The sequence below is a fragment of the Octodon degus genome, unplaced genomic scaffold (genome assembly GCF_000260255.1).
Source record: "Octodon degus isolate 3935 unplaced genomic scaffold, OctDeg1.0 scaffold00186, whole genome shotgun sequence".
Taxonomy (NCBI): domain Eukaryota; kingdom Metazoa; phylum Chordata; class Mammalia; order Rodentia; family Octodontidae; genus Octodon; species Octodon degus.
Window position 1 is genome coordinate 302,777 of NW_004524762.1, and position 14,150 is coordinate 316,926.

Here is a 14,150-nt window from a genome sequence, read left to right on the forward strand (position 1 = left end):
GAATAAGAATAGGGAAAGAAGAAGTTAAATTATCTTTATTTACAGATGACATGATACTTTACTTGGAAGACCCAAAATACTCCACAAAGAAGCTACTAGAATTAATACAGAACCTCTGCTTTCATATTTAGATTTGTGAGATTTATAGCGAACATTTCAGTAAGTTAAGGAAAACTTACTGCTTCAGACATGAAATGCTTAACCCTTTAATTATAAGCAAATAAAATATGTCTTAACAATTGTTGAAGATGGGTCATCAGAATTAAATCATACATTTAAACACTAAGCTATACACTTTTGCTGTTTAAAAATTTTTTGTACAGATTTTTTTAGCACAGTGCAGATATACATAGTGATCGCATTCATCACAGGGAACTTATATCTGTACATGATATAACTTCTTTCTTTTCTTCCTATTCTTCATCCTTTCCCTTATTTCCCTCTTCCTTTCCCCATTTGCAAAAGCTTTGTTTCCATTTTATTTTACTTTTCCCTTGTTTCCTTTACTCCTTCCCTTTTTCCTGTTCCCCTGTCCAGTAGAACATTATTTTTCCTGTTTCACAATATTGATTATACACTGAGGTCCTTATTTACACTTTTGGTGCTTCACACAAGAGAAACAGTGCCGTGTTTAATTATGTGCACCCCCTTAAGAGTAGGGCCTCCTAATACAACCATTTCACTAGATATACATATTATTTTTGATCAAGGAATAACTCTTAAATTGCTGTAGATAAACAACAGTAGACATTGCATTTTCAGATTCAACCTTTTCATATTACCTCATTTAGCTAACAACCTTCACAGAAATATCTTACCAGCTCAGCTTGAAGATGTCTTTATTTTTGTCATGTTAACTTAGTGTTAATCTTGTGAACAAAGGTATTTGGGCTACATCATGAGTGTGTACTTATTGATATGCAATCTAAAATAGATTATATCTGAAAATTGACATATAGAAACTTATACAGCAACTCAATCATACGTAGCCTTTATGCTATTAAATGTCTTTAATTTAGAATTTTTGAGACTTCCAGTCCTCAACTATTAAAATTTTACCTGAAAATATGTATAGATGTTTATTTCATAAAAATATCAAAAAGAATAAAAATTAAAATTAAAATAATTGATAAACTAAAAATTGTTAGTTTTTCCATTAAGCAGCTACTTGTGCATTAACCAGTTATTAACAGATGTTAAACAAACAGATCTATGATCATATACACAGAAAACAATGATTTTATATTTCTTTTCTTTTTCAAAAGATGTAAACTGGTTTGAAAAAAGAACATTATAAATGGTACAAAATTGTATTAAAGTAATAGGAATTTGACAATGGTCATTATGTTGTCTTCAAATTAACCACCAGACATAAAGATGCAAAATTGCTTTTGAAAAGTTATAAGAAATTAAAAAGAATTGAAAAAAGAAAATGGAAACAAAAATTAATCATTAACTGCTCCTTTCAATAGACCCACAGAAATCAACAGTACAATTAATCAAACTATCCTGCATACATACAGGGATGTACCTTTTTTCCCTCTTTATTTTGTCCTTTTACTCATCCCAATTTTTCCTTCCCATTGAGCAGATTCTTTCCCTTTCACATTATCTACTGTACCTTTCAGATTTTATTTAGTCTTTCAGGTTCTCACACTAGTAAGATAATATGTTTGCATGTGGGGATCTGATTCATTTCACTTATCAATATAGTCTCTAATGGCATACATTTATCTATAAAAGCCTCAAATTTATCTCTTTTTTATAGTTGAGTAATACTCCATTGTGAATAAATACCACATCCTTTTATCCATTCCTCAGTTGATGGGCATTTGGATTGTTTCCAAGATTTAGATATGACAAATTGCACTGCTATAAACATGGTACACATATATCATTGTAGTATGATGATTTCAGTTCTTTTGGAAAAATATCTAAGAGGGGAATAACTTACTTGAATGAGACCTCCAATCCTAGCTTTTTGAGGAATATCTACACTCATTTCTATAGTGGCTATGTTGGGAGCTGCTAAAACTAAAATTGATCATATATGGGAGGACAAGATGAGGCCTCATTGCCTAAAGCAGTCAAGCTACCTCAGCCTTAAAAAAAAAAATCCTGCTTTGTCATCTATTAGTTGCTAGGCAACCTTGTATCTTGCAGCTTTGTAAAGGTATAAATAACAGCCCTTACTTTTAAGTTCAGGGGATCCTTTTGTCAACCAGACAGATGAGCCACCATCTAAACTAGATCTTGTCTTTTTGTCTATCTTCTCCTCATTCTTGCACCATTTTCTCCGCAGGTACAATGGGTCCCATGGGGGACCAATGGATCCCTACATGGCTGTAACAGTCAGCACCCCAGCTAACAGTGGAGAAGTGTTCCTTTCTCCCCATAGCTCCTCTAGCATTTGTTATTGGTTGACTTTTTGATGATAGCTATTCTTTCTAGCATAAGATGGAATCTCAGCATTGTTTTTTAATTTGCATCCCTTGAATGACCAATGATGTTCAACATTTTTTCATATATTTGTTTGTTATTTGTATTTCTTCATTTATGATGTATATATTCATCTCAGTTGCCCACTTTTGGGTTGAGTTTTGAATTTTGGAGGCCTCACATTTTTTAATTCTTTGTATGTTCTATGTAGAAGTCATTTGTTTGAGTGACAATCAGCTTTGATTTTTTCCCATTTTGTGGGTTTTCTTTTTACTCTGTTGTTGATTTCTTTTGACAAGCAGAAACTTTTCAAAAAGATGAGATCCCCATTGTTGATTCTTTAAAGTATCTCCCATGCAGTTAGGTCTTTGTTCATAAACTCTACCTACCCCTTTGTCTTTAAGGTTTCTACCTACTTTCTCTTCCAAAAGATATAGCATTTCAGTTTTAATATTTAAATCTTCGATTTTTTTTTTTTTTTGAACGGGGGATTGAACTCAGGCCCTTACACTTGCTGGGGAAGTGCTTATTCCACTGAGCCATCTCCCTAGCCCCTCTTTGATCCTGTTTGACTGTTGTTTTGTGCATAGAGATAGGCATGGGTCTAATTTTAGCCTTCAGCATGTGGAAAGCCAGTTTTTCCTGTACCTTTTATTAAAGAGACTATCTTTCTTCCAGCGAACATGATTAGCCCATTGGTCAAAGATAAGGCGGCTGAGTGTGTTTGTAGTTGTGTCTGTATCTTCTAATCTGTTCCATTGATCTTCAGATCTAATTTTCTTCCATTATCATGCTGATTTTATCACAGTATCTTTGTAGTATAATTTCAAGTCAGGGATTATGCCTTTTGCCTTTCCTTTGTTGCTCAGGATTGCTTTTGCTATTCTAGGTCTCTTCTGGTTCCAGATGAATTTTAGGAATGTTTTCTCTAGATCTGTGAGGTATACCAATGGTATTTTAATCAAGATTTCCTTCAAAATTGTATAACAATTTTGGGAGTGTAACCTTTTTTATTGCTATGTTACTGAATTTGGCTATTAAATCTACAAGTCTTTTAGTGGAATTTTGGGGGTCTTCTGTCATCTGAAACTAATGATAATTTCAATTCTTTCTTTCCAATTATTATTGCTTGTATTTCTCTCTCTATTCTAATTGTTCTGGCTGATGTTTCCAGAACTATACTGATTAGAAGTATTGACAGTGGATATCCTTGTCTTTCCCTGATTTCAAAGTGAAGCCTTTCCTTTTGTTGATTTAGTATGATGCTGGCTCTTGGTTTGTCATAAATGGCTTTTATCAGGTTGAAGTAAAGACCATCTATTATGATTTTTTGTAGGATTTTTATTATGAATGAGTAAAACAATTGTTTTCCAACCTGAGTCAACTCTTAGATATGTTTGGCCAAGTTGAAATACAGTAAGCTTTTTGCAGGTTTTACCTTTGCAAGAATAAAAACACTATTCAGAACTTTTTTCAGAAGTTATCTTATGCATCAGTTAATAGAGATATCCTATAAAAATCTGAAAGAAAAAAAACTGACGTTTGTGAAAGCAAAGACTTTTTTTTTTTTTGTTTTGATCTCTGAAAATGTACTTTTACTGTAGGCAGCTAAGTTTGATAGAAACTAGCACACAGTCAGAGCTGGACTGGCCTCTCAAAGAAGTCAGCACAAAAATATGGACCTCAGAATTGTGGTTGGAGGTGAATCTAAAGAAGGCCAAGACTCAAGACAAAGAGGTGATGGTCAGGCCTACATACAAGCCTAAGGGACAAACAGTGCCTTAAGATTGTACCGTAATTAGTACCACTTGGTCCAAGAAGTTTAGATAGGCATCAGCCACCTAGGTAGGGGACCAAACCATGTGGAACCATTCCTTCTTCAAAAATATCTTTATTCTTTCCATGTACCCTTGCTACATGACCCTGCTCCCTATGGGATCTGTATTAGCTAAACAGCTATACCTGTAATCTTCATCTCAAGGGCAAAAAAGATAATCAAGACCAAAAGCTTTCCTAGGGTGGGTCTCTAATCCTTAACAAAACATGTCTCCAACATCAGAAGTTATGATCAACTCAAGCTACATTGCAAAGCTGAAAATTAGATGAATCATCAAAGAACCAGAATGAAGGTCTCTCCAGCTTGTCACATGAGAATCTTCTGACCAGGCATCAGCTAAATCAGAATAATCATGGGTCTTTTCCTGGATGAACATAGGCTATGATTTCCTTAAACCCAGACACTGGAGTTACATAGTCTGTGAAGGAATGCCTGCCTTTTCTTTTTTTTTCTTTTGGCAGTACCAGGGATTGAACTTGAAACCTGCTTGTCTTATAGGTGGGCACTTTTATTCTGTGGGTTCAGGAGCTTCCACATGGAAAGGAAAGATGATTTTCAGAGTAGCAGAGCATTAGCATTTTCTGACACACTAATAACAATCATCTCCAATAGAGATGAACTTCCAAATCATGTCCCATACTCTCTGGCTGAATCCTCAAACATACCTGTGCAGGCTGCAAAACAAATAGAGATTTTAAAACCCATTCCATCAAGCTGTCTAAAAGAGACCACCAAATTCTCTCCTAACTGCCAAATAAGTCACAAATAAATAGAGGCAAATCCAGCAACAAATATTGAAGTAAGTCTCAGTGCAGCTTATATGAAATAGGAATGTAAGGCCTTGCTAGAAAAATAAAAAATGTCTTGTCATAGAAGCCTCAATATAAATACATCTCAACTTTCCCAGATCTCTACTTACAGCATGTCTCAATCAACAGACACAAGGCACAAACAACCAGCAAACAAAAGATGACAATTCTTGATTATATAAATGAATCATAAACTAGAATCTACAAAGATACTTTGGGGTGCCTTGAAATAAATGCAAACTCTTACCTCCCTCCAGTTATCATTGTGGGACCTCCCAAATGTTATAGAAGAAATATACTTCCCAACCTTTTCCATATGAAAAGTGTGAAGTTCGTATTCCCTGAAGTCAAAGGATAAATTTCACAGGACAACACAGGTTAAGCATAGAATTGATTTGGTGGTCCTGAGAGACAGGAGAGGTCCCAAGTAGGGTGTCACAGAGGCCCTTTATCAAAAGTACTTCATAATACAGCAAAGTCACAATGTGGGTACAACATGGGTCAACCTACAATGAACCTAAAGGCTTGCAAGTATAGCCACTTAGCTAATGGTGACTGTCTCAGTTACTCTTCTCTCATTGCTAGAACAAAATACTTGACACCAAAATTAAGGAAGGAAAGGTTTACTTAGCTCACAGTTATTGTAGGTTTTAGCCCATACTCAGCTGGCTCCAACACAGAGTGACATATGGCAATACAGAGCGGCTGTTCATGGCAGTGGCAAAGAGCAAGAGCAAATGGGAGGAGCAGTGGCAACAATGGCAACACAGAGCAAGTCTGTCTCTCTTATGTTGCATTCAGGCTATGTGCCCCAGGCCGGGTGTAGCACTCATATCCATAATCCCATCCCAGCAGCAGTTCCACCTGTAATCCCAGGAGGACTAACTCCCATAATCTCAGCACTGGATCATGAATTAATCACAAAGTCTAGATGTCTTCCCCATGATTACAGGAAGCTTTGGGGGAACAACTAGACACAAACCACAATAGTGACCCAGTTGAGGCTTGTAGCAAGAGTATATGGATGACATGATTAACTTTGGCTCATCTATCATTTCTAAAACAGGGTCATTTTTAAGAAGGAAAGGATCCTGGCTGGCTTGCCTGATAAAAAAACTCCACTATTCTCATCCTCAAAGGAACTTGGGACAGTCTTATCAGTGAGAATCAATGTGGTTTATTTTGAGGGAGGTCTGGTCCTTGTTTTGTACATTGCATAGCCCAGACCCTTCATCCTGCTGACGCAGACTTTTGAACTCCCACCTCTGGCCTTTGGGTCTTTCCAGTGAAAATTCACAAAACAAACTTGCATGAGATATCATCATAGGCTCTAGGGCTTTGGTTGGAACCATTCAAGGCATTAACATGTGATCTAGGCCCTTAGGTGGATTCTCTGGTTCTTCAGCATGTGGAAAGATTCCTTGCATTCTTTTACATTTCACCTTTTGGGTGACTACTATAAAATAAGCCTATAAATTATAAAGTTCTGTATTGCATTGTTTTTCTTCTGGACCTTGTCTACAATGCCTCTCATCCATATCTATTTCTTCTATCATTTTGAATTAATTGAGTTTAACTCCCATTTTCTGTATGTTCCCAGAAGAATTAAAAGCATCACACAACAGCAACCTATACATAGCCATATTGAGAGCAACATAGTTGATAATAGCTAAATCTTGGAGGCAACAGAAACATTGAATGCATAAAAATGATGCTTTTTTATTTTTAACATATTGAGGAAGTACTCATCCAGAAAAACAAAATTGAGGCATGTATTGTCAAAGCACTTTGCGACCATAATCATCAGTGAAATAATCAGGCACACATGTATAAATGTCACATTATCTCTCTCAAGTGAGAAACTGAAAATGTAAATTGGAATTCAAATGTAAAATAGATACTGGGGAAAAGAAAGAAACTGTTCCAAAAGAGACGGGAAATAGGGAGGGGAAAGAAAGGAAGGGAATGAAAAAAATGAGGAAGAAGGGTAAAATGAAAACCGAGCTTTGTGACCAGGAAGATCAAGGGGGTTTGAAAAGATGGGATGGAGATGGGATTTGAAAAAAGAGGAATCAACATATATCATGTACAGACACAAATTGTACTAATGACCTTCAATTTTACAAAAATGAATTGAGTTTATGCTTTAATTAAAGCACAGTTCCCGTCTAAAACCAGCTTTCCCTCACGTGCGTGCTGGAGCAGCTGGGCACAGTCACTGAACACCCGCTGGATGTTCTCGCTGTCCATCGCACAGGTGAACTGAGGATAGCAGTGGCGGTCCTCACCGCCTACAGCATTGACGATGTTCAGAAACTTGCTGCAGATGAAGTACTTGGCCCGGGTCACGCGGGGGTCCTCTCCGGGCTCAGGAGCAGCAGCCTCAGGAGTAGTGTAGTGAGCAAATTCTGGAAAGTGGTCCTCAATCTTGGACTTCCCAGCAAGGACTTTCTCAGCCAGCAGATCCTGCTTGTTGAGGAAGAGAAGCACACAGAAGGGGTGGGGACATCTGCGCCACAGGGACCTGAAAATGTTGAGAGCCTCCTGCAGTCTGTTGGTCCCAGTGGTGTTCTGGTCATAGCTGCTGCTGTCCACCACGAAGATGATGGCAGTCAAGTTGCTGAGGTACTCGGCCCATACCCGGCACATGTAGTACAGCCCATCTGCATACAACAGGTGGAAGTTGGCTTCATCCACTTGGAACTTGGTCTCAAAGATTCCGGGAATGTGGACACTGCAGCGAAGGAGATCCAGGTGGCTGGGCTCGTAGTGGGGCTGCCTGATGACATCGATCTTGTCCAGAAAGTAGCGGGAGCAGTCCAGCAGCCCGGTCTGCGTGCAGCGGTCATAGCAGGAGCGCACGCCCTCGTCCTCCCACAGCTCCTTGGCGTGCTCAAAGAACTCGGGCGGGAAACTGAAGCTGGTCTTGTCCCTGGCGCCCAGGATGCAGTCCACTCTGAACTGGTTCTCAGGGTGGGCCAGCTTCGCAGGGGGCTGCAGCCTGCTCATGGCCACCAGGACGCTTTCAATAGCTTCCTTCAGGGAGTTTCTCACCTTCTGCACTTCAGCGGCCCGCTCGCTGTCTCCATGAAACCTCGGCCCAAGCAGCATCTTTGCCTGCTTGAAAAGGGTGCTTTTGCCACATCCCACGGGCCCCAGCAGCAGCAGGCGGTGCGTGGCCCGATAGAGGCGCTTGTCCTCCTTCAGTTGTCGGTGTGTCCTTCTGCTGACCTCACGCAGCACCTTCTCCTCACCCTCACCTTCTCTTCCGCAGCTCCAGAACCAGCTCATGGCTAGGCTGCGGGACTTGCCCTGGATGCCGCTGTTGGGACGCCGAGGTGCAGAAGGTGCTGCTGGCCCAGGAGACCGCGGTGCAGGTCGAGAGGACCGAGCTGACAGCCGAAGGGACCGCGCTGCAGGCTGTAGAGACTGCGCTGGTGGTCAGAGAGCAGGACGCACAGCTCCTCAGCCTCTCTTAGCCCTCGGTGAGCTTGGCCTGTGTGGGCTCCAAGTGCTGGCCACAGGAGGAGGCAACGGCTAGAAAAGGGAGAGGTGGGCGGAGGAGAGGGCGGGAGTCGGGCGGGGGGAGGCGTGTCTTCCTTCCCGGCTCGCCTTCTGGTTGGAGGATCTCAGATCTCAAAATGAGGCCACCCCTGGTAAGAAGAGCCCGTGGCACTCCCCTTCTCCGCTCTGGGTGCACACCCCAGTGGAGAAAGAGGAGACTGCAGGAGACTCCGCGCTGGAAGCAAATGCTCCAACCTCAGGTCATCAGCCCCCCAACTTTTTTTTTTCCTAGAGGTAGGGCTGGTAATTGGGTTCAAGCTGGCCTTGAGCAAACTATGTAGCCCAGATTGACCTTTAACCCTAGGAATCTTCCCGCCTAAGTACTTTGCCCTTTTAAAATTAATCTATTGTCGTTAGGTCCTGTTTTTTGTTCATTTGTAAATATTTTGGATTCTTGAACTTATACGGACTTCAATTCCAATATTTTGTATATTATCCCTATCGACTACTAGATGACTTGCCAGTGGTTTTCTCTGTACTTGAAGGCTGCCTTTTCATTCTTTAGTTTCCTATGCTGTGCCAAATAATTTTCTTTGGATGCACTGTGGAAACTTTTTATTTATCTGGATGCAGTTCAATATACCTACTTTGATGTTGTTGTCCATGCTTTTGTTGTCATACCTAAAAATCTATGACCAAGCACAGCGGGAGGAAATGTTCCCACTATTTTCTTCCGAGTGTCTTATGGTTTAGGGTGTTATATTTAAGTTTTTAATCCATTTGGGGTTGATTTCTGAGAATGGTATAAGATAAAGATCTTATTCATTTTTGTCTTTATTAGCGTGTGTATATCCAGTTTTATCAGCACCAATTATTTGAGAGATTGTGTCTTCTCCCATGGTGTATTACTAGTGCCTTTGCTAAGAATTAGTGGGCCATAAGATAGATGTATTTTTGGGTTTGCTTTTCTATCCCATTGGTCAGTATATGTCTTTTTATGCCAGCAGGGTAATATTTTCATTGCTGAAGCTGTGCAATACAATTTAAAGTCAGGAGTGTTAAACCTCCATCATTACTCTTGCTCAAGATTCCTTTAGTTATTTCAAGTCTTCAGGGCTTCCATTCAAATTTTAGATCTTTCATGTTTCCATGTGGAAAATGCTAGTGGAATGCTGAGAAACTGCATCGAACCCATACATTGTTTTGCTTTATATCCATAGTTTGATAGTACTGAGTCTTCTGACAGTGAACATGGACGGTTATTTATCAATAGAATCTTACCGTTTTCAATGTGCAAATCTTTTACATTCTTCCTTACATTTACATAATGGCTGATACATTGTGTCAACTTGCAATGCTGCAAGCTCTGCTGGATAGGCTTGGCAATTCCACGCCCTGGGCTGTCCTACAGTGACTCAGCACAAAAACCTGCATATAAAGGGGCTGAGGAGTGATTCAGCACAAAAACCCCATATAAAGGGGCTGAGGAAGGTGCTCCACTTCCCTGGAGGAGCCTGATCATCACAGTCGCGGATCTGCGCAGCAGCAGCGGCTGCTACCCAGTCAGCGTGGAAGGAAAGAAGGAAGAAAGGCTTGACAGACATCGCAACTCCTGCTCTTTCCTCTGCTCTCCGCTGTTCTCCCGCACCATGAGCTACTTCCTTCTGCCCTGGAGCCAGCCAAGTACCGAATGAAACCTCCACTAACTGAACTAAATAAACATTTTTTTCCCGTAATTTTGGGTGTTGGGTATTTTGTCCCAGACAGAGAAAAGTAACTGAGACAATTTATTTCTAAGAATATTTTCTTCATGCTGTTATAAGTGGGATTTTTTTTAATGGTTCTTGGACAGTGCATAATTTGTTTTGTAAAAATGCTGCTAGTGTCTGTATGTTGATTTTATATCCTCCAACTTTACTGACATTGTTTACCAATTATGTTTCTCAGTGCAGTCTCCGGGTTTATCTATGCATAAGACAATGGTATCTGCAAACAGAAGTAATTTTTCCTAATGTCGAGGCCTCGAATTTCCTTTTCTCATGTAGTTTCTCTCTAGGACCGTCAGCACTAAATGGTGACTAGAGTGATGTATTCATCACTTTCCTGTCACTTGAACAAGGTTCTTGGCAGGCACAATTTAAGTAGGAGAGATTTATTTTGTGTCTCTGTTTCAGAAAACTGAGTTATGATTGTCTGGTTCCAGACAAATCCAGTTTGGCCAAGGGTGTCAGAGGGGAAAGCTCCCAACGCAGGGCAGCTGGGAACAGCAAGTGGGAGAACAAAAGTGCAGAGGCACAGAAGAATGGACTCTTCTGTGTCACAAGCCCCGGGAGCTGTCATGTGCAAATCAGGCTGCACCTTCTAAAGCACATTCAATTTAAAATAAATTATAATGTGCTTAGGTATGAAGATTTTTTGGATTTTCTAAAATTATTTTCCCTGAAGTGAGCTTCAGTGTCATATATAATTTTTTTTTTTTTTAGCCTTCATAGATAATGGCAAATTGTTACCAAAAATGATGGTATCACTTCATTGTCTGGTGATTTCTTGCACCCTTTTATTGCATCATACTATATGAATTTTGTTCTGCTAAATTTAGATCTTCACGGGGAAATTGAAGAACAAGCATCTCAGTGCCCTAAAGGAACAAGGAAAGAGTTGAAAGCACACATCAGTCTTCCTAGAGGAGAGTGACAGAATTAGGTCAACTCACCACGTAAACAACAACTACTTCATTTTTTTGGCATTCAGCTTTAAACAGACTATTTACTATCACTAAACTCCTTGAAAGTAAACCTTTGGGTTTTGAACGTTTCACTTACTGTCTTATAAAATAAATCTACACTTTAATTTGGAACTTGTCAAAGAAAATGACCCTGAATCCTTGGCCAAAAATTTTGATAGCTGTTTTCAGAAATTCTACTAGCTCCTTTTAAAAGTCTATTTCAAATGTATATAAATTCTATTTATCTTTTTAATATTTTTTCTCTTTAGTCATTTAATGTTTCTTACTGACCTCTGTACTTCCATGACTGCCTATACTCCTTTCACTATTTTGGGAGAACTACAAAAAGATTTTACATATTTAGGTCATTGGGTATCTGATCTTCTTCTTCTTGTGGCTGCTGTCTTACCATCAATGAGACATAGGAGAAATACAACTCTTAACCTTCCAGATATCAGACAAGTGAAGTTTGTGTTCCCTGAATTGAAAAAATGAATGCCAAGAGACAAAGGTTAAAATTAAGAATGGTTTACTGAGACACAGGTAGCTCTGAGAAGTAGAAGGTGTTCTGAGGGGGTTGCCTCTGAGGCTGATTTTCAGGGGTACTGCATACAACAATTCACAATGTGCATATAACATGGGTCAAAATACAATGAAGCTACAGGATTACAAGAATAACTACTTAGCTAATGGTGACACAGTTAGGAAGTAGGACATGTAGTGAGGGTGTACGGCTGATACAATTAACCTTGGCTTGTCCATTACTTCTGAAACAGGGACATTTTTGATCCAAGTGATCCTCGCTTGGATGTCTGATGCATATCTGGGCTTGAGGGCCTGGGCAGGACTCATTACACTAGTGTCACGTTCTGCTCGTGCCTCAGGGAAGCACGCGAGCCCAGGCCCTGGGACTTTGTCTTGAGGCCTTTCCTTACTTAGCTGCTCCTCCAGTCACAATTCTGATGTCTCTATTTTTCAGTGACTTCCTTGAGAGCCATGTCCCTTTCTGACTTTGTATTAATTTCTATCTAATTTAAGTGCCTATAATACATGGAAGGGGAGATTCTGTAATAATTTTTTTGAGAGTTGGTCTTTTGGTATATTTTAGGTTAACCTTGAGTTTTCTGCATCCTCCAGGCTAGCACTGAGCTTCCTCAGGCCATCCTCCTATTCATGGTGATCCTCCTGCCTCAGTATCCCTTGTACTTGGCTTGTAGGTATGTGCCAGCACACCAATTTTCTATAAGTACTTTTTGTAAACAAGTGCAGTGCAGTGCTGCTTGGACTTTTCAGGTAAATTTTTAAAAACTTAGATATAAATCTCAATAAGCTTTTTCACTCTTTATTTGTTTTTATAAGGTGATAATGTTGTATTAGTAGCCCGTGTTCTCTTAGCCCTTCATGTTCTTGAAAATCATAATCAGGTATGTCTGTCTGTTGAGACAAGGTCTTAAATGCTATTCAGACTGGCCATGAGGTCATTGTGTAGCCTAGGCTGGTCTGGAACACACAGCTATCTTTCTGCGTCAGCCTACAGAGTGCTGGGATTATGGGCATGTGCCACCTTGCCTGGCTGGTATGTCGGTCTTATTGCCTAATATGTGTTTAAAAGATCAGTACATTTTTCAAATCTTTCTTCTTCCAGTTTACCTCCAGTTGACATGGATGGAGAGAATTAATGTTTTCCAAGCTGTGTCACAATTTGGCAGCTTAATGGCAGTATACATTGTCCTCTATTTAATAACCAAAACTAAACCTTTTGTGCACTGAACAGCAGGTTGAAAGCTGAGGTAAAAATGTGTACTCAATCTTACTTCTTTTTGTAAAGAGTTAAATAATTCTCTGTGCTTTTTTTCTTTTTAATGCATTTAGTACAGGGGATACAAGGTCTACAGGGTCTTACTACATAGCTCAGATTTGTAGTGATCCTCCTGTTTTCAGTCTCCCAAGCACTGGGATTATAGGTGTGCACCACCATGCCCAGTCTCAATTGCCCCATCAGCGTGCCCTGGGGGAAGGGCCAGCATGGTATGCTGGGGATCGAACCCAGGCTGCGGCACTCTGCCTAAGCAGGCTTTTAGTCCACTGAGCTATCAGGCTGGCCTTCTGTGCTTTTTTTTTTTTTTAACCTGTAAAATGGGTGCTTTTTCAAGAACATTTTTTGACATCATGCAGAAAAATCTGATTTAATATTGAAACTGACTTGATATAATTTAGTAAAGAAAATGCTTATACAGGTAGCATGTTTATATTGATTATACTAGCCTTCATAGTAATATTTCCAATCCTGGTTTTTATTTATAGATTTCTTAAATGTAGAACTTATGAGACATTTAATTATTAAATGTCTTCTCATTGAATATTTAAGTATGTATTGAATTACTACTCATACAATAAATAGAAAATGATAGTACTTTTGATGGCACAGAAATGTTTTTTCAAATTTGATTTAAAATTTTTTGTATAGTGTTTCTACTTCATTTGAATAGATCCAAGATTTGAGCAACAAAGAAGAGAACAACAGAAGAGTATTTCCCCCCCATTTTTGTGCCCCAACTACTCTTACTTCTAGAAGCAGTTAAAAGCTACATTTCATGCTATTCTGATATACCATGTTGTAATATAATACCATCATTTTAAAACCTGTGGAGCAAGGCACTGGATTCCGGGGCCCATTCCTTACTTTTCTACAGCAAATTTCTGCTTTACCATTAGAGTTGTTGGCTATAAATTTCAGCTCCTTTCCCTGAGGCAAACATGAGGCAATCTATGTGCTAACCTACTTGGTATGATGAAAGGCAAGTTGAATGTATTTGTGCAATAATGGCACAATGGA

General features: G+C 39.5%; 1 protein-coding gene across 1 annotated transcript; it reads right to left on the reverse strand.

Annotated features, from left to right (window-relative positions):
* Positions 1 to 7,224: 7,224 nt before the first annotated feature.
* LOC101567311 (guanine nucleotide-binding protein G(s) subunit alpha-like) lies at positions 7,225 to 8,563 on the reverse strand. Its single transcript, XM_004643951.2, has one exon. It carries the CDS (start codon positions 8,374 to 8,376, stop codon positions 7,225 to 7,227), a length of 1,152 nt encoding a protein of 383 aa, XP_004644008.1. The 5' UTR covers positions 8,377 to 8,563.
* Positions 8,564 to 14,150: the final 5,587 nt, after the last annotated feature.